This window comes from Cibotium barometz, chromosome 12 (genome assembly GCF_041138505.1).
Source record: "Cibotium barometz isolate CiBa-2024 chromosome 12, ASM4113850v1, whole genome shotgun sequence".
Classification (NCBI taxonomy): Eukaryota; Viridiplantae; Streptophyta; class Polypodiopsida; order Cyatheales; family Cibotiaceae; genus Cibotium; species Cibotium barometz.
Window position 1 is genome coordinate 18,832,066 of NC_141057.1, and position 21,948 is coordinate 18,854,013.

A 21,948-nucleotide genomic window follows, 5' to 3' on the forward strand; every position below is an offset into this window, starting at 1 on the left:
GGGTAGAGGCAAAGGCTACAGTCAAAAATGATTCCAGAACCACAGCCAAGTTCTTATATGAGTACGTGTTTACACGCTATGGCTTACCTATTGAAATCGTTAGTGATCAAGGTGTGCACTTTGTGAATGAGGTCATAGAGTTTTTACTTCAAGAATTTATGGTAATTCACAAGCGTTCTGCACCCTATCATCCCCAGAACAATGGTCAAGCTGAGAGTACTAACAAGATTCTCTGCAGAGCACTCACAAAGATTGTTGAGGGACATAGGACTGATTGGGAGCAAAAGTTGCACTCAGTTCTTTGGGCATATAAAACAGCCTATAAAACATCTATGGGCACAACCCCATTTGAGCTTGCTTTTGGGCAAGATGCAATTCTTCCCATTGAATTTCTTGTACCTACTCTACAAGTTGCTAAACAATTGGATTAGACATTGAGACTACGATCATAACCTGCGCGGTGTACAAGCACACTTGCCTTTGCATAGCACTATCTACCACTTAGTCTCACTTTGACTAGTCTTTACTCACTTCTTTTAGCACTCTTTAAAACTCTAATCGGCCTTTCACTTGCATGCTCATGTGTGAGATTGTCATTGGCTGGTTTTTTTCAATAAAAGGTTTTACTTGTCTTCCATTGTTTTTTGCAGCTTTTGTTTCTACCGCGCCCGAGAACGTGCGCGATTTAGGAAGGGGGGAATGTTCCACAGGAACACTCACGGGAACACGGATCATGGAAGGAGGCCGGAAGCAATTAATGCAAGAGAGCGGAATTGTAGCCATGGGAACATAAAGACGCACATAATTTTTCAATATTTTTGTGCCGAAGTGCAATGTAAATCGTTTTAGGCCAATGTGGGTTCTAAATGAGAGTTCTAAGTGTATTAAGCAAGGCTCACTTATGGGGTTGTCCACCCATGTGTGAAAGAGGCCTAGGGTTAGGGTTAGTGGCATCTCTATAAAAGAGATGTTAGCTAAAGAAAGGGGACGTTTTTGGCCATTCTCATAAGCTATTGAGTGAAGCTATTGAGCTCTCAAGCTATGGCAACTCTCTAACTCTCTCTCTATTGTACTCTAATGAGCATCAAGCTCCATAGCTCCACTTCTTTCTCTTAATCTGTTTTAGCATCATTGAAGTAGATTAATCTATGATTAGTTGAATGCTTATTTCTTTCTCTTGTGTATGGATGCTTGTAGTGTGTGTGTGTGTGTGTGTAGTCTCCATTGATGCAAGCTCTTGCCCACTTCATTGGCAATGAGCTATTCATGGATAGACTCTCTCTATGAGCTTGTGGGTTTGTGAATGTTACATTCTATGCTTGCTTAAGCTTGTGGGTTAGTAGATGCACGCTCATGGGTTTGCTGGCATTAGGGAAAGCTAATATTTAATCAATGTTTGAATGGGATTAAGAGATTGCCATGCATTGCTTGTTCTCTTGATTAGTGTAATGGGTTTAAGGGATTGAGAGATTGATTGAGGTGCTGAATGGTTGAATCATCAAGTGGTGGTTCGTGTATGTGAGCTCTCCCGCAAGGCATAAGCCTTCATGCACTAATCGGGTCGAGTCCTCGGATTGACATTGTGTTTCTCAACACATTTGTTGATCGGTAGTACTCTCTATGAGCACTATATTGCACAGTAGAGAGAACTGCTCTTCAGATGCTTTATCGGACATCCCCCCACCATGTCCAGACTTCTGATAGGTTTGTTTTGTCCTTGGCCATGCAAAAAGTGAAATGGTATTAAGGAAGATCCTTTTTATAAGAGAGTTGCAAAAAGGTAAAGCTCCCACATTTAGCAGTACTTTTCTAAAAGCAGATGTAACTACTTGTGAGAAAACCACACTACATGCACAATCGTCCATTGTAAGCTACTCCTTTCAACGCTTGGATCTTCCATCGGTAGAACCAATTAAATAGCTCATCCAATGCTTTGGTCCTTGTAACTCCCCTGCCATGAAATGTCGCTCGAAAATAGGTTGTACGAGTGACTTTTCCATTGCTTGGGTATTCCAAACCGCGAGAGTTCCATTGTTGTGGATAAAATATGGACAATGCACAAACAAAATATGTTATAACATGCATCAAGAGAATGTATTAAGTGAGTATCTATGTTTTGGGAGATTTCACCTAGGGGGTTGACTATGTAAACACTACCTGTAGCACGTGCTTTCAAGGGGTATTTAAAAACACCCGTATTAATAAATTTTGTATATTAAATATACCCTTTATGTATGGATTTTGGTAATAAAACTAGCCCTTATGTATGGAGATTTTCACTTTTTCAATTTAAAAACCCCTTATGTATGTAAATATTTCTGTAAGTCTATCTAAGAAAAAACCCCTTCTATTGAACACACGTGCTATCTTACATATTCTTTAGTGGACCCTCAATAAATTTTACAAGGTAATTTGCACCTCACTCACCAAATACCATGTTATGTCTTTCGATCCCCATGACTTCACAATACTTTGAACAAGGTTTTGAATAGAGTATGTGTACTCTTCCTCATATTTCTCTTCCGTTTGCAGCACATCACCTTCATTGTCATGGACAAGACGTGTCATCCTTAATAAATGTACAAAATTATCTAATTCTATCCACACATAGATACGTAGATTGGCCATGGCAAGGTGGATCTGAGTTAAGTTGAATACATGGTTTTCTTGGGCATTGCATCATTAAGTAGTATTATGGTGATGGTCTTGATGAAGTATCGGACCGAGTAAATGCTCAACCTTCAGGCATGCAGCTCATACGTGTATTCCAATTCACGCAGTATGGCTCATCAATCTCCATTCGAACACACACATATTCAACAATCGCATGAAGGAAATTAAGCAGCTTATTTTAAGTGTGGGTTAAGCAAGCATTGAACACAAAATTAGAGATGTACGTGAAATGTGAGATTAAGGTCAAAATATTCAATCCCATCTTGGTGGTAATTTCATGTCATGGAACACGTGAAGGCAATTGTTTCTTGCATAAGTAGGGCTAAGTTACCCGCCGGGGTGGGTATGGGGTCTAACCAAGGTGGAGCTCATCTGGTGTGGTAGTAGCAAATCAATATCACTTCACAATTAGATATAGTGGTGGGTACACGAGGTGTAATTGTACCATAGAGCTATCTTGTACTCTATTATTTTGCTGAATTAACGATTATACTGCTTATATTCTCGACCAATGCTCCTCTTAGTCAATCTTTGATGGAGAACCAAGCTAGCCCCAAGCACATGAGACTAGGGGAAGAACAAGTCTGAAGTCTATACCTCACGGAGAGAGAGAAAATGCAATTGAAGGAAGCCATCCTCAAGAATCCTGGGAGAACGCGACCAGAGCTCGATCCCAACATCACGTGCAACAAGGCCTTGGAGATGCTGGAGGAGAAGCTGCAAACAGGCAGACACAGTAAGCTCTCTGTCATCTCACTCTCTATAATGTTAGTACATGAGTGGCAAAGAGTCTACCAGACCAGGGCTTTGTTATGATCCGTGACCTCCTGCAGAGGTCCTTGAAACTTGGATAAGAAATAACTGGTCGATTGTAGAGCATACCCAGTTTCTTCCAAATAATTACTTTCAAGGAAGAAAGTATGGCCCTCAACACCCTAGGGGCCGGACAATGGGTTATCAAAAACTCCTCTTTATCCCTCTTTCAATGGTCTATTGATTTCTCCTTGGTAGGACGCAAACTGCCTCTCTGTCCTATCTAGGTCGAATTGCGAAATCTATCTCTACACTTGAACCCTCTAATCTAACTTCTTCTCGAGCCAGTGGGTAGACTCCTTGGGGTTAGGGCCAATGTTGACTTCAACCCTAGATGGCATCCTCAAGCCCTAATCAAAACAGACCTAAGTAAAGATCTCCCAGACTCTATTATGAAAGACATTGGCTTGCCTATTCCCATAGATCAGCCCCTTATCTTCAAAAATGTACCCAACACTTGCTTCCACTATGGGTCAAAGGACCACTATATCAAAAACTGTCCTATCAAATTCCCACCTCTGGCTCAACCCCCTATTAATCAGTACTCTCCCTCAGATGATAGTTAGGGATACCAATAGGTGGGTAGAAGAGGAAAAACCCAAAACCATCCCCAGCCTGCAAGAAACCAAACAAGACAACCAAATTATAATAGATTTTATCCTTTGCTAGTGGACCTTTCTGAACCTACGCTTAACATTATAGAATCATCTAGTGATGAAGAGGAAGAAGAAACTTGCCTTGCAAAGCCACGGTAGTGACCTGGAGAAGGAGGTTGAAGAAATGGACTTTCAAGACGGGTCTAAATTCAACCTCGACCATGGCCTACATCTCAAAGCTGAGGAAGAATCCTTGTCTGTTAAAAATAGAAAGGCAATTTCCTTGGCGACAATCAAAAAAACTATTAGAATTGTTGGTCATTACAAAAATGAGCCTTCTGCACAAAAAAGAAGACAATCACAAGTTGGTGGGATGGTCTCTCCCCTTCCCACAGAAAAAAGACCACAAGAGTCAAAACCCGCCCTCCCAAAGAATAAAAAATTATGACAGAGTTCTCCATACTATCATAAAGCACCAAAGGTCATACAGATGCTATTCGAGATAGAGTAATAAAGAATTAGTTTTTTCAAACCAATACCAAAGAGGATTTTATTTGCCTTCAAGAAGTGAAAGCGGCGAGTAACTTCCTCACTCAAAACCTAGCAAATATCTCTAACCAGCACAACTGGTTTCAAACTAACCATGATCAGGTCTCTAGAGGTACCGTGATAGGTCTCCATATATCTTGGATGCCCTACTACAAGTCCCATGAGATTGATCCATTCAATCGTTGGGTCGCTATCCATCTGGATCACCTCAATTTCAAGTTTGGTATTGTCTTTGTTTATGCAATAGGTCCAGCCACCTCTAAAGCCCAATTATGGGAATCACGAATGCATTTCACAAATCCCATCATCCTTATTATTGGAGACTTAAACATGGTTGAATCTCCACAAGATACATTGCTAAAGTTGGGTCACACTGTCAGAGGTGCAAATAGGAAAGTCTAGATGGATCTAAAAGGTTTTCACATCCTTTAAGGCCTATCTTGTGACCATGACTTCACTTGGGGGAATGGGAGACAAGGTGCCCCGCTGAGGAAGGCAAGGTTGGACAGATGCTATATGTCTATAGCCATCAACAAACGCTTCCTCAACACCAAAGTGAAGCTATAGTTAAACATGACACTTTTGGATCATTATCCTATCTCTGCTCCTTCTCACAAGGCTCTCAGAAAGTCAAGTCAGGATGGTTCCATATGGACTCTAAGCTATTTCAGCTCCCAACGGTTTGTGCAAACCTCGAAATGATCTGGTCAACCCACTTCAATAACTTTAGATATCCTACCAAGGCTTGGGGACATGCAATGAGAGACTCACAAAAAATGCTTATAGATATAAAGAAAGAGGTCACCAAAATTAGGACCAAAAGAAAAGACCTTAAATACCAAGAGCTATAGAGGATTGAACAGAAAATAAATCAAGGGTAAATAAACCTTCAAGATCATCTCATCAAAATAAAAGAAATCTAAAGGGAGAAGATGAGATCCAATGCCAACATATTCAACTCTTCTTTAGAGAGTGGTGGGTGGGGGAAATTGATTGACCATCAAAGGAGATGTTCTCCATCCTTTTAAAAAAAGGCAGTGGCAGATCATGTAGTGATGCTAAAAGGAAACAATGGTGTTTATGCAGAATCAGTCTTAGAGTACCTAGATAATGTAAAGAAACATTTTTCTACTATTTTTTATTTGACACTGGATTGTCATAATAAAGAAAAGCACCTATGGAAAGAATTTTTAAGTGAAGAAAAACAACAGTTCCTCCAAGTATTGCAAGCACTTTAGAAACTGGACCTCACTTCTGAAGAATTGGAGTCTGCTATCATGTCTATGAAGAACGGCAAAAGCCTTGGGCTTGATGGTCTTCCAACAGAATTCTACAAAACGTTTAAGGAATTCTTACTTGGTCCTCTCCTAAAAGTTTGGAGAGAGTCAGTTAGCTTTGGGGCTCTCCCTTTCTCTATGAATGAAGGAGTTATCAAGCTTATTCACAAGAAAGGTGCCAAGGATAAGATATCCAACTGGCGACTAATTACCATGTTGTCTATGGCCTATAAAATCTATTGCAAAGCACTAGCTAATCGGCTCACGATCCACTTGAAAGACTGATTAAGGCGAGATCAAAAGGGGTTTATCAAAGGTAGATATATTATTGATGCAATCATTTCATTATGGGAAGGAGTAGAGCATGCTCAAAACACCTAGCAGGATTTTATTTTTTTCAAAATAGACTTTGATAAAGCCTATGATAGGCTTAAGTGGGATTTTATTGTGCAATCCCTTAAAGACATGGGACTAGGCCCAAACTTCAAGAATATGGTACAAGTGCTATTTGGGAATGCAATGGCAGGAGTAATGGCTAATGGGAATCTCATCGAATCTTTTAAACTAACCTGCTCCATAAGGCAGGGGTGTCTACTACCTCCACTTCTTTTTGCAATTGCGGCAGATGCTCTAGGATGGCTAGTTTAAAATGCCATGGAAAAAGGTCTTCTTAGGGAATCCAACTCCCAAACAACAAAGGGCTGCCATGCAGGCCTGAAATTTGATGCCTAGTATTGGGCTTCATAAAAAATCTAATGACGTCTTCCCCTTATTTTCAAGGCATCAAATGATGCCCTGATGTAATTTTCAAGGTTTCAAGCCTTATGTATCGAACTCTATCTCTAGTCCCAAACACCTACGGCCATTGTCCAGTAATGTAAATCACTTAGTTTACAAACTATCAAATCACTCATTAACAATGTGATTGCACACACATAGATTGGCACTGTATGGTTTTGAAGAATGAATGATTCCTGCTAAAAAATAATTGAGCATATCGAAATCCACAAGAGAGAACTCTGCACTTACCGTGACCTCAATGGGGACTCTGGCATCTATGCGATGCACATAATAGAGATCACCATGTCCTCGCTTTCTACCACATCCACTATGAGCCTATGAGGGATGAAGCTGCATCGGCTAGAGCCTAGCACTTCTTTTCCACCAGCTACTACTCCAAACCCTGCAGCATACTATCAACAGAAATAGAACTTGACCAGCTCTTTGATACACAAAATACTCAAAAAATGCCAATAATCATCACATACCATCTCAGCTACATCAAGAAGAATGGCACCTCCAAGTTCCAACCATCGTCCCGTACGAAGAGAGCAGAGTTGAGCATGGACTCCACTGAAGTATATTATCACTCCTACAATATCTGCTCCAAGCAAGATAAACTCACAAACATGGATGAGTAAAACACATACTTGCTAGGCTATAAGAGACGTTCTTTTCTCCCTTCTACAGCTACAACTTTCTTAGCCTTTGCTACAAACAAACTGCAATCATCACTATGAGGCAACAATTCAAATCACCTGGCACCAGACCATAACAACATTAAATTTACCTTAAAAATTTTATGTCAAACCTGCAAAAGATGGGGAAAAAATTTACTCCAGACCAAATGAAGCTTAAAGCTGCTCCGAACCAAATCAAGCTGAAAGCTGAAATTTACTTCCTGTTAGATACGCTAAGGATGAGAAACCCAGAATTTTGCCAATAATTAAAACTTATTCAACATAAATCCAAACCAAATCAAGCTGAAAGCTGCTCCAAACCAAATCAAGCTGAAAGCTGACAATAGCAACATGACTTATAAGCCATCACAAACCCACGATTGGCAGCATGCTATTCCATTGAAAAATGAGTCAAACGTTGCTCCAAACCAAGTACATTGAAATGCATGAATCATAAGCCATCACAGACCCTTCTCGCTTTCACATCTTTCCAAATTTCATGAACGCATGGCCAATCCACATCATTAAGATCAGGACCAAGAAGGGAGACTCTCATCAAGGCATCAAGTGTGCTCACTTCCAAGCATTGACGTAGATCACTTTTGATCATATTTTGCTTTGAAAAGCCTCTTTCGCATGATACTGATGAGGCAGGAATCACCAAAATAGCTTGCCAAAGCTTCATCATGTTGGGGTATGTGTTCTGCCATTCAGTATTAGAAGCTAAAACACGCCATGCATCTATCATGTTCATGCCTTCACAACCATAATACAAAGTATCTGTGAATGATAATACCTCATTTTTGCAACCTTGTTCATCCACAAGGTATCCCCCAAACCTCTCCAACAATTGATCAAGCCACATGGAGACTTTCTTCTCTCTTTCCGTAGAGTCTCGTGGTCGTTTTTTATCACGTGGGTAATGCTGTGGATTGAAAAGCTTGACAGCATTGAATAGAAATACATCTGGAAATCTATCATTAATGCAATCCACAACCTTTTGTACAAAAGCCTTAGCAAGCATAATGCAACTCATTACATCACCTGGCAATACATCCAATGGAAGACCATCTTTATCCTTACCCGGAATACATGTGTATAAGAGTTTATGCGCATAGACCTTTCCATCATCATTTACATGCTGTAGAAATCCACTTTCTGAATCAGCCATAAACTTCTTTAGATAGAGTGTACCTTTTCCAAACTCCTCCTGCAAGAACTTTCTTCTCAACGAAGAAATAGTTACATCTATGCAAGTAGTTATTGAAGATATATCAATGATGTCTGCCTGAAACTGTTTGCTTAGCATATTCAAGTCATTCAAGACATCAGCTAGCATATGAATGCAAAACAAGACCTTATACACTCTCAGTTTATTGTACCATGCAGGTGCAGATTCTTGCCAAAAGCTCAAAACAGCAGGCATTAGCTTTGTCAACCGCACCATAACATTACCTCTGGCGAGCCATCGGACATCATGAATACGTAGCACTTCTAAAACCTGCAAATTCATCTCCTGTAACAAATTTTGGAATTCTGTATGTCGTATGCTAGATGCAGATATCCAAGTATACACCATGTTAGCCATTTTATCAATATACGAAAGACAACTGAAGCATTTTGCTGCATCAACTACGGCAAGAGCTTCCCTATGAGCTATACAATGTATGTTTACAAGGTGAGGCACATCTCGTTTTAACTTTGCTACAAGACCATCATTACAACCCAGCATGGAACTATCTCCATCCGTTGCAATTCCCACCATGCGATGCTTTTCAAGACCACACTCATTAAGAACATTATAAATTGCATCATTTTTTGTTTGAGCACAACCATCACTTACGAAAACCAATCTTGCAAACTCAATATTACATAAAGCTTTGCCATTCATAGGCAAAAAGCAAAGATAAATAATCAAATTCTTTTCTAATCCCCTATCAGTTGTCTCATCCACAGTCACTCCATAAAAAGGGCTTTGCAATAATTGTTTAGGTTGAGATCTTTTTATATACTCAGAAATGGAAATGACAAAATCTCTACATGCTATTCTATTTGTGTATGAAGAATAGTCATGTTGTATAGGCATATTCTCCACACCCATTGCATAAGCAAGATCACATAATTTCTCATACTTTCTCAATGCTAAGTCTTGTTGTGCATTAAAATAGGCCAGCTTCATCACTGTTATCACCCTGGATGTGTTTCTACATGTCATTACCTCAATATGTGCTGGCATTTGTACCCCACACTCACTTCGATACCTTCCAGCAGCCCATGCATGTTCTCTAGACTTTCGATGCTTTCTAATGGCACTTAGCATGATACTTTTGCATCCATTTCCTCTACCCCATGGCCCTTTCAACTTGTATTTTTCACACCAAATGCACTTCATGAATTCTTCTTTACCACAAACTACATGTTTGAGAAAAGCATATTTACGTACCCATTCTGAACGAAACTTATGTACTGGACCTTTCTTCTTCTCTTCACTATCTCCAGTGGCGGTAGAAGGAGCCCTTACTGTCTCCTCTCCGAGTACCTCCATGTCAAAGTCAAGCTCATCCTCGCATGTCTCAATTTCAGAATCAGCAAATTCGTCGTTGTTGTCATCACTTACGCCAAATATCTCCTCCATCACTACATCATGTCTTGTCTGCCTCCTTGATGGATGTTCTTCAATCCTAGTCTCATTCACTTTTCCTTTGCCAAAAAGTTGAACGAGAGTAGTTTGACTCATCTAGCAGAATATTAAGAGCAATCAAATCATCACTAATCATCGATACCAAACACTTGCAAGTAAATACAATTTCATATAGATGCTCTTGATGAAAAAAATCAAGTTTTGTCTAACCTTTGTTTGTATATTCATGCCTCTTGATGATGAAGGTGCACCGGAAGTTGCCGAGACGAACATCTTTCTGTCTGTGCCAGCCTCCAGGCTTTCCAATTGTGAGGTTTCTTTTGTGTGTTACTCTAGGGTTTTGAACTTGTAGGGTTTCTGTTACGGCAGACTGTAGGGCTTCTGTCCTGGTTAATGCCTGGTCTCAAAGCTTCTGCCATGTCCTACGCTAGGAGATGAATTTGCAGGGTTTCTGAAAACCGCTTTGGCCATAACTGTGAGTCTGTGGAGTCTGGACTCTGTGGGTATGGCGCCGCGCGCGTATGGGGTCACCCTCTAGCAAGACGGTCCTGTCAGACGGGTCACGGTCCTCATCTAGCAAGACGGTCCTGTCAGCCTGGCAGCCTGCTGTTCTGGCCACGTGTGGTCCAAAAACTACGCTTCTTTGTAGGCTGCGCATTGATATCCATGGCGAATTGAAATGAAAAATTCAAATACCCAAGTTGCACAACTGTGGTAATATTAACGAAAAGAAAGATAAAAATGATGCCTTCGACAACAGTAATTTGAGATCTGCATATAAATACAAACCCTGCAATCAAGGCAATTTCAGGATCTGAATGCAGCGGGTTGTAGACCGGCGAGCGGCCAGCCGGCAGCCAGTCGCCTAGAGAGAGAAGTAAAACGTGCAGCTGCAGCCCATGTACAGTGTTCAGTTCTGCATCTCTGTGGCTGCCTGCAGTCCTCAACCTGTTCGAAACATAGAGAGAGAAAGGACCGTGGCCGCCTGTAAGGCTTAAGCTCTTTGCTGCAGCCGCCTACGTGCCAGCTTTCTATCCACGATAAGCTCCAGCACCTTTACTACAACCCAACATTCGCCAAAGAGAGGGAGAAGAGAGTGCAGTCCATCCTTGCGTGTCGTAGCCCTTCCAAAGAGAAAGAAAAGCACCTAAGTCCAATTCTCTCCAAAAAGCCAGCCCCTCCAATAATAGCATCTAAGCATGGGAACTTACGGGTAAGGTATGGTCGGCAGTCCGCGTGCCACCTGGGCTCAGTGAATTTTGTTCTTGCAAGCCCTCATAAATTATAATTTTATTGACCTTGCCTGCCCTCATAATTTTATTGACCTTGAGGCTTGCCGTTTAAAAAATATATATATAAATCATGGATGATGGGACTCGGCCCTCGGGTCACGGGCCACGGCCCACGGGTGTCATATATTTAGGCCCATATATATATATATATATATATATATATATATATACCCATGACTCCTTAGGGGTTTTTATAGGGTTTCTTTTGACGCCTTAGTCCCGTTGGTAAGATTTCGTGTTGACACCTTAGAGCATTGTGCAAGGTGTATTTGACGCCCAAATTTGTCGATGACGCCCAAAATGGGTATCAAATTTCAGGCCTGCTACCCAGCACCGGGAAATTAGTCCTGATATGATAGGCTCGTAAAGCCAGCTTATAAAGAGGCGTGAAATTATTCGGGCATCAAGGGCAGCACGAGCACGAGCACCGCTCTATCAGTATTATCCACCAGGAGGAATAATGCCCACTTCAAGCCGTGAAATTAGTCATGATATGATAGGCTCGTAAAGCCAGCTTATAAAGAGGCGTGCCTCTTCAAGGTCTCCTCAACACGCAACATCGCCGCATAATATAATCTAATTCGTTGACCTCCAGCTATAGTCTAATCAGAGTCAATATATCCTGCACCCAGCAGCGCCGCCGCCTCGTGAGCGCGGGCATCGTCACCAGGCCTTCCAGGGCACGTTGCCCCCGGCTCATCTTAAGGCTGTTGCGTCCTACATCGGGGCGCATACGGATAATGATCAGGAGCACTACCCAGGCACCGGGAAGGCCGAGGAGGTCGATAAGCAGCTCTTTCATGTCGAGCCCACCGATCTCCCATACGTGTTCGACGGCAGTGCTGCAAAATCGATGACATTCACTGCGGGAAGGGATGATTTTGCCGGCGAGTTTGTCACCAATGATCGGACAGAGCTTTTCCAAGAGACTGGGCAATTCAACTTCGTGGCGCGCCACGAATTCTTGCAGATCACCTTCCACAACGGCAACGGTAGAATGCTCGGGTATTTTCAAACCTACGCGGATGTAGGCACGCTATACGGTCACGGCCCACGGGTCAGGCCTCGGTCCAAAACAGAATGAACCACCCACGCCGGCCCGCTACCCACAATGAATAATTAAAGTAAGGAGCGGCCTCTCTCTGGATGGTGGCTTATGTACTTAAGCTTTTATATGAAATAGTAATAATAATAAATAGCTACTAGCTACTTCTCCCAGACCTATGACTTAGTCCCTCCAATCACGAAAATCCAAGGTTTAATAATAAGCCGATCGGTAAGCGCGGGTTTTTAAAATTTCAATAAAAACCTGCACTTGAAAGCTATTGTGACTTTTTATCAGAAGAAAATAATGGTTTCTTATGAACATTGGTTATGACCCATAAGGTAAACACTGCACAAAGTCGCAATACACTTTTGATACATGGATCGCCTAGCCACATAGATTTGGAGCTGAATCCTACATTTCATTAAAACGTAGCAGAATATAAACTTGTTGGTACTAGTTTTTAAAATTTATGGATGGAAGAGGCTTGATCAGCAACTTTGTGAGGCATTGTGCACAATACTGCCAATCTAAAAGCCGACTTATTTTTTGAGTCTTTTATCATCAAATATCTATAGTGGTCTATTTATATAGATCTACTTCAGCATGGAGGCTTCACAAAAACCGGTGTAGCATAATAATATTCTCCTAGTAAGTTAAATTTTTTTGTTATCCATGATGCATCGAAACAAAAGCTCTAGGTTCAGATCAACATGTAGTTGTGTCTCTATATAGATCTACTTCAACATTGGAGCCATTAGAAACCAATGTAGCATATGCGTACTAGCATATATATATTTTTCAATACTCGCCTACTAGTAAGTTAACATTTCGTGCTTTTGGCATAATTAACCTCTTTCCATATCCATACATATATACATGCTCACATGTTGATATTATTTACATTTCTTTTCTAAATGTCATTATTTGTCCCTTTCCATATGTATACACAATTATTTTCCACTTTGAATATGTATATGGGTGGTTGCAATATGAGGGTACTCACTTTCGTTCACTCTCTCTTAAATTGGGACATCGATGCAACTCGGGCAGAGTACCTCGATCGTGATATCGCCATCAATTAAAACACAAGACGTGCCTCTTGAGCCTAAAGCGCCATATCTCGAACGAGATACCAACTAACGCCACGCTAGCAGGTCCGGGTTTCAAGTCACCATCCATGTCACCGCCACCACATTATCTCGATCGAGATATGCACACCACTCGGATCCACATCAATGCCACGATGAATCCCTCTCGACATGACCGCTCAAATGTATATTCAGCATATTCAATGAGGCCATCTCCATCGTCCACATATCTCGAACGAGATAAGAAAATATCATCTCGGCCATTGACAAATCTCATTCGAGGTATAGAGATGTGATCTTATCCATCCACATATCTCATTCGAGATACCAAGATGAAATCAAAGCTGTTGAAAAACCTCAAACGAGATATATCTACACAATCTGACCCATCCATTCATGCACATTTGAAGATGCGATCCCAGTCATTTATATATCTCGATCGAGGTATGAAGTGAATCTGGAGACCATCAAACATACCTCAATCGTGGTACTTACCCAAAATCTAAGCCGTCCATGTACCTCGAACGAGTTACTTAATTCAAATCGCAGTGGTTGATCCCTCACCAACCCTAAAATCAAATGCATATCTTGGCCATTTGTCTCACTAACCCTAAAATCACACGTACATCTTGAGCGTATATCTTGCAAACCCTAAAATGCATGCCACCGAACCTCGATTGAGGTTATAAAACCGAAAAGTTTTTTTTTCACCTCATTCTCACACGTTGTTTCTCTCTCCTTGCTCTCTTGATTTGAACTAGCAATTAGTGGGCTAATTAGTATTGTTTATAACTTCATTAGTACCACTTAGCACAAAGCATTGGACCTTTCACATTAGCCCTTCACATTGATATGCCCATTTGTGTTAGGCGTAGGTTCTAGCATGGAGTCACGCGAGGAGGGCCACGAGGAGGGCTGCTCGTCTATTGTGAACCTCATCACGTGGAGATAGACTACAAGTTAGTGGCTATCCGTATAGAGACACACCATCTACATTACATATCGTGTCAGACTTGGAGGCGATGCTATCGTCCCTTCATAGCCTTCACAATATTGTTTATGCAGATGAGTGGATAGCTCACCATCGCACTGCTCTTGTGTCACATGGCCTGACAGATCATCAGGTCTGTGATCTTGGTCCGATTAGGGATGGAGCCTAATTAGACCTTTTCCTTGATAGTCGTGGGATGAGGTCTGGGAGGAATCCCCTTACTATTTCGCGGTGTTCGCATCCTCGTATGGCGGCACATATCTAAAGTCGATATGTTGCCGCATATGGGAGAATGCCGAATAACTGCCAAATTTCCATATACTTTGCAAAGCAATTATATGCGGAGTTTATTTTAGGGAAGGAGGTGGAATATACTAGCCATCTGATGGCAGTGCTGACCAAGGCTGTCTCTAGGACCAGGGTAGGTGGCCTCCACCAGCCCTTTATGTAGCTCCTATAGATCCTGCGTTTGTGCCTTTGTCGATGGTCAAGTCTCTTTGCACCCAGGTGGGTATATCAATGTACGGAGTATCACAGAGAGCATCAAGCACACGTGGTGCGCTTGTTCTCACGATCAATAGATCGACGACAGATGTAAAGGTATTTACACATTTATTTTTTCTTAAGTTTTTTCATAGTCATTTGTTTACATGTTTACATGTACTTTTCTATATTTTTAAACTGAGCGGCATTGTTGATTATGTCATGTAGGGTCCCACATCTACCAGAGAGACTCACTCAGGAGTTGATAGAGGCGAGAGCAGAGATTGACCACCTTACAGCTGCATTGCGAGAACGGTAGAGGCAACCACTGCAGAGGCACACCATGTGGTGAGAGAGTCTGACATCTAGCAGCAGTAGGTAGGTTTCTCTTGTACGTAAAAGAGTTATAATTAAGGTCTAAAGTTATAAATTTCTTTAAGTAATACCTAATGAGAGAGACTTATCAATTATTTGTATGCTTTACTTTTTGAGTTGGTTGGAACTGAAGTAGAGAGTTCTAGAGCTAAGGTGGAGCAGCACATGATTATGGAAGAGGATTGCACATCATAGACAGAGCACTTGATACTGCATGTTCAAGAGTTCCGTAGATCTTCAAACCTGATAGTGCCTTACTTGCCTCTATATCTACGGCTTGTATAGAGGTTTTTCGACGACCTCTCCCTTAGAATAAACTACCATTCCTCTGTGATGCCTACTACCTGCTCTATGCTTCGAGGACATTGACAGTACTGCTGAATATGCTCTGGGATGTGGATATTTTTTTTCATTTGTCTTGCAATCACGCAGGAGCTAGTACGCTTCTTTGCATGTCCCTCTTGCCACGCACGTGTCACCCTAGCGACATACAGAGTTTTGGGCATTCACCATCTTCACCACCCAAGCTTCGCTCGAGTAGATGCTAGGATTGGAAGGAAACTTGACTTTACCTCAGCCTACTGACCTAGGACTTGACGTCCCCGATGACAGAGATCAGGAGCTTGAGGTGCCCCCAGATATTGAGTGGAGTAAGTGCACATGATTTTGATGCATACTAGAGAGTTCATCGATATGAAGCCATTCTATATTAATCACATTTGGTAGAGGTTCCAAGCTAGGTGGGAATGGCAAGCATCTATTTTCTCTTCTGAAAGCTCTTCTCTCATCCTTTCGTCTATTGATTGCATCCTTGTATCTCCCAATCCACTTCTCCATTATGGGACTATTTAGAATGCAGAATGTATTCACCTTGTGGTGTAATGCTTCATCCAGTCTTCGTTGCCTTCCTTTTCCCTGAGGCACATTAGTGATTAGTCAGTCATCCTCCTCATTGCTCCATAATTGTGGCATGGAATGATCTATGAGAGATAGATGTTTTGAGATATACATAAGAGACTCTTGCATCAACCATCCCTATGCTTATGTCCTTTCTCTTTGTCTCACAAAGTCCTTTAAGATTTTCATGAACCTTTCAAGGGAAAACATCCATCAAACATGAACAACGCCACTTCTGAGAATTGTTTTAGGGAAGTTTTCCTCGATTATATACATTTCCTCAATAGCATTGAGGATGTAGGATCTATCTCCTTTAAGGATATGTACCTACATACATAGCAATTACATGTACTATTTACTAATATATAACTTGTGAGCACATAAGAATTCCAAATAATCAATATAACTTAGTGAATTGAAGAGAAGATTTATACCTCACCAAGCTTCCGATTTTATAAATAGTCTCTCTCACCTTTTGGTCTCCACAACCAACTATAGCAATTGGAAGAATAAACTATGCATAGAAAAAATTGGAAGTTAGTATATGAGCTTACAAATTATGTACCACTGTAAAGAAAAAATGGAAAAGTAAATATTTATAAACTTGTAATATCTTGTGCCAATCATGTGTCTTGAGGCCATATAATTGTTCCTCTCCTTTCTTTTTGGTATTTGTGAAGGCATCCTTCAATGAATGCATTACTCACGTTGGTGTACGAGAAGAGGCGATCACACTTTTCACCTTATTATGCTCTCTCTTGGTTAATACCTATGGTGTATTTGGTAGGACTATTTTAAATCTCTTACCTTCAATTGGCCATGCACTCAATGTTTTGTAAGTCATTCCTTACACCCTTTGTATCTCTTTTACTAATTAAATGGTCCCAAATATTTGTTTCCACATTCTTGAAGATATGCATGGGATCTAAGAGATGATTGATCTTCATGTCACACCAATATGGAAGTCAAAAGAATATTGAGTATCTAGACATCCCATTTGGTGATGGATTGGGAGTGCTTCTCCATGCCTCAAACCAATCTCTACCTCTCGTCACAAGTGGTGAGACATCATGTGGCACACACTTGGGATGTGAAGGAGGGAGAAATTGATGATGTTTGTCATACACCACCTCCTTAAGTGTAGAGGGTCTTTCTCTGAAACAAGTGATGGTTTGCAAATCAAACATGCATGATGTCCGGAGGTTGCCAAACCTATTTTAATTCAGATGATTGAGATAGAGATATAAACTAAAGTTTAAAGGATAAGACTTATGCATATAAGGTTCAAGTAGGTACGTAAGCACTCTGAGAACCCGAAATAGTTATGCATCTTCCAAAGCAAAACTCCTTTCACCTCCACCTCACGCCTATTTATTGGCCTTGAAACGTCATGTACTTTGATACCTCGCCATAGTGTCTCAAGCTCCTCAATCAAATGATCGAGGTACACATCCATGTTTTCCACCTTATATCTACCTGGTACAAGGAGAGCAAGCATGATATGAACTTTATTGATTGCCACCCATGGAGGGAGGTTGTAATTCACCAATACAATAGGACAAGTAGACCATGATGTGGACTTGAAGCTAAATGGGTTAACACCATCTATGACCAAGACAAGACGTAAGTGACGAGGCTCATCTTTAAACTCTAGCCACCATTGATACTCCACATGTTTCCATGTCGGTGAATCAGTAGCTACGATCCTCATGATGCCATCGTTCGAGCGTTGAGTAGCATGCCACATCATAAGTTCTGCAATCCCCTTACATTTAAACATGAGTTCTGCAATCCCCTTACATTTAAACATGTGTTGGATGCGAGGAATGATAGGGAAGTGTCTCAAAACCTTCCGGGGAACTTTATCAGCTTGCAAATCATCCTTATAGCAGCTCTCCCTCAATTGTAGACATTGTGTTGTATCTTTATTAACCCCTCTAAATAGCATGCAATCATTGGGACATGCATGTATTTTTGTGTAATCCATATCTAGCATAGAGAGAATTTTACAACACTAATCTCGTGAGTTCAGTAATAGATTTTGAGGGGGGGAAGAATTTTCTTAAGAAGCCTATAACATAGGGTAATAAATAATATATCAAAATATTAGCAAGGAGAGTATATAGAACATGAAATATTTTCAATAGAATGAGGCGGTCTTACCGAAGAAGACTTGTGACATACTTGCATCACTCCATCCATAAGTTGTTTGCAAGTTCAATAGCTCCAAGTTTTCTCACAGTGTGGAGTACGAACATCCCTCATACTACAGACGTGTGCTTGCCTCTCTATGCAAGGTTTCCTCCTCTTGTGACATTGAAGCTTGCTCACTATCATCTATGACCTTTCGTCCAAAGAAGTCATTCACCATATCGTACATGATGAGATTATCTTCCTCCTCATGTGGCAATGGTGGAGGCACCTTATTCATTGGTTGGAAAAGATAAGTCTCAGCCATGCTTTCCATATAAAGCCTTGCCACCTTCCGCACTCTACCCGATGTCACCAAATGATATGGCATGTTACCTAGAACTCTCCTATGGTTCTCCTCTATGTCATCATCCGCATTTGTCTGTGCCACTAACTCATGAAGACCATATGTTCGAACATGCTCACTTGTTTTACGATGTTGTCGTATATACTAGCCCTTGCATCGATCCTACACACATCGAATTTTCTCTCTCAAAAATGTCTCAGATTTAACTTATGGCCCTTGATGATCATTGTTAGTAGACATCTTTAACCTGGATAGAACTGATTTAGGGTTCATACAAAACACACAACAATATCCAGTACTGCAAACAAAAATTTATCTAGGTTTTTTTCACTACTAGGACAGTGACCATAGTAGCATTTTTTTGAGGCCGAGCAGTGAAAATACGGTGCCCAATAGAAAAATTTCGCTACTCAGTACCAAATCTACTAGCAAAATTTTGTTGCTTATTAGCAACGACCTACGAACCTGTCACTCCCGCCTAAATCGCTGCCAATAGGTGTCAATACCTACCTACTTCCCTATTGCTGCATATGCACAGCTACACCTGCATCGCGAGTTTTCCTCCCACCTCTACTCATATCTCAAGCCTCTTGAATCAATCAAGTCTCCCTCTCCAATGTAAGCTCTCTTATGGATGCACGAGGAAAGAAAGTCATGAATTTTATGCATGTACTTTTGCAAACCTGGAGTTCTGAACTCCTTCAAAAAATGGAAAGCACAAGATGAAATTTCTAAGCAATATGTTATGGATGTGCGTAAGTAAGAGTTCCTCCTGCCACATGTGGGTATGTGCTTCTCCAAGGAGTGGATGAAGCAGCGCATCAAAATTTTTCTCTTCTAATAGGAGAGTAAATATCAAGAGAGAAGTGAAAAAAATTTTGGAGAATCCTAGCATGTGTACGGCTGAGGAGTGGAGGCACGCACACAATTTTGTGAGCAAGCACCCAAGTTCTTTTCAACAACAAGCGAGGGCAAGTGCTTCCTGACTATGGAAGTGAGGGCCTTCGAATTTCGGCTCTGGCAGAAAATCCTCCTTTCTTGCTTGTTTTGTAAGTATTATTTCTTCTCTACTTTCATTTCATTTTGTACTAAAATGTTTTATAGAAATAATTATATATTTTCTTATTTGCATTTTTGTAGAGGGAGGTTGTTGGGCATGACCCAACAAAGGAGGAAGGAATATGACTATGGGTATAGAGACCCTCGTCCGATTGTGGGCATGGATGCGTACGCGAGGTGTACGCTTGGATGAGTCCATTTTGGGGACTCAAGGTAATGAGGTAATGTGTTGCCTAAACCATTATCATTTCTACATCTAATTGTATTTTTGTGCTTTCCTTACCTTAGGCTTTATGGCATGTATGCAGGATGAAGGGAAAGAAGAAGAGGAGGATCCAGATTATCAGCGTGAAGCAAGTGAAGAGGATGAGGAATCGGATGATGAAGATCACTCGGAATCCGATGAGGATTCTAGTTAGACACCCACCTCTTCATACCTCTTTTGTAAAAACTTTATGTATATATGGCCAAAGGCCCAACAATTTCTAAAATACAATAACTTTTTGAGCTCAATTGTGTTTCTTGTGTTTGTGTTTGTGTTATAAATATGAATCTGTGACTCTGTTTTAAATTTTTTTTAAAGAGCTAGGGTAGACTCGGGAGTCATGTGCAGACTCCCAATCTCCCCCAACTCTTTTTTTGCTGTGCAAAGCATTCGTTGCTTATTAGCAACGATATTTTGCTACAAAATATCGCAATATATATTTCGTTGTAGAACATCGATATTCCGCTGCTATTTTTGCTACTAAGGAGCAAACCCGTGCACTGAAAATAGAAGTGTTTCTAGCAACGAAAATGGCCCGCCGACACCTAGGTACCCTTCTAGTTATAAAAACACTGATAGACCCTCATTCTATTGTAGTGAACTAGGTTGACCATGTTGACATGGAGGGTGGAGCTGGCAAGGTGCTTATGTGGATCCTCTCAAAGCTAATGTGGACATAAAGTGGCATGCATATATAAGATTTGTGCCTACCCAAGCCTCACACATGGCATGATATCTAGGCTTTGAATTTTACCAAGCCTAGATTTCCAAACCTAACTAGGATTAGATTTAGACTTGAAAAGGGGAGAGTGGACACAATATGGGAATTTTCACTAGAGGATTGAAAATGGACCTTCCCATACTCAAATTAAGCCAAATGTTTTTTAATAAATTCATGGCAACAAGTATATTAATCCCTAGAGTTTTTAGATTGAAAGATTTAATATTTGATTTTCTAGAATTAAATTACAATGGATCTAATGGGCCTCTCAAAATAATAACAAATTTTCTTAACACATTTGGAGTCTTCATTTTGAGTTATTAAGTCTTGTATGGGATTAGTTTGAAGGTTTGAGAAGCCATTGCCAAAGTATAAGGGTTTCAAGATTCCATTATCAACGTTCCCTCTTCTTGATTCCTTCTCATGGATATATGGCATGGAGATTATGGTCATCTAAAAATAAATGGCTCTAGAAGAGCTCTAGCCACAAAAATAAATGGCTATAGAAGAGATCTAGCCACAAAAATGCAAGGTACACAATAAAGTAGAGTGAAAATATAAATTTCTATTATTCCAAAACTACAATAGTACAACTGGTGGTTTAGTCCACCCATGTGCTCCCAAAGTCAAGGCTTAGATAGAAATATAGACAAATTCTTTGACAAAGGACTTTTCAGCCTCAAGATTGGAAGACTCAAAATCTTCTCAATGATTTGAACGCTACCAAATAGTGTTTATATATATTATACATTCATGTGGAGGTTGTCGAAAAATTGATTGCTAGTCCTATGTAATATCCCAAAATAGGACTTTTGACATTATGGACCGAGTAGTGCTATAATAGATTCACAAAATCCCATAAGGATTGGCATGGCTCTAAGGATGATTTGAGATCATCTCGATTTTCAAATGAGCCCCACAACTCGATGCTAACAAAAATCATAGACCTAGAGATACGTTCAAACTATGGAGGGTGAAATGCTATGCAACTCATAATTAGTCTAACATGATACAAACCAAGTACAAGTGAGGCTACTTTTATAGCCTTTCCTCTCATACACTTTCCACACTCTCTATGGAATAACTCTCTTACACACACAAGAGCTCCCAATGCACACATACTCTCAACACACCCATACTCTCAACAACCCCCTTAAAGATGATTATCTTGATAGACCCAATTCCCATACTCCATTTCTTTTTCCTAAGTATCTTGCTATTGG

The 21,948-nt window shown here is 40.7% G+C and overlaps 1 protein-coding gene across 1 annotated transcript; it reads right to left on the reverse strand.

The window, feature by feature from the left end:
- Positions 1-8,118: 8,118 nt before the first annotated feature.
- Positions 8,119-10,280, reverse strand: LOC147633150 (uncharacterized). The gene is made up of 3 exons (XM_086805690.1): positions 10,220-10,280; positions 8,489-10,105; positions 8,119-8,124 (listed from the first exon to the last, which is right to left on the reverse strand). Exons 1-3 carry the CDS (start codon positions 10,235-10,237, stop codon positions 8,119-8,121), a joined length of 1,641 nt encoding a protein of 546 aa, XP_086661816.1. The 5' UTR covers positions 10,238-10,280.
- Between the last annotated feature and the right edge of the window lie 11,668 nt (positions 10,281-21,948).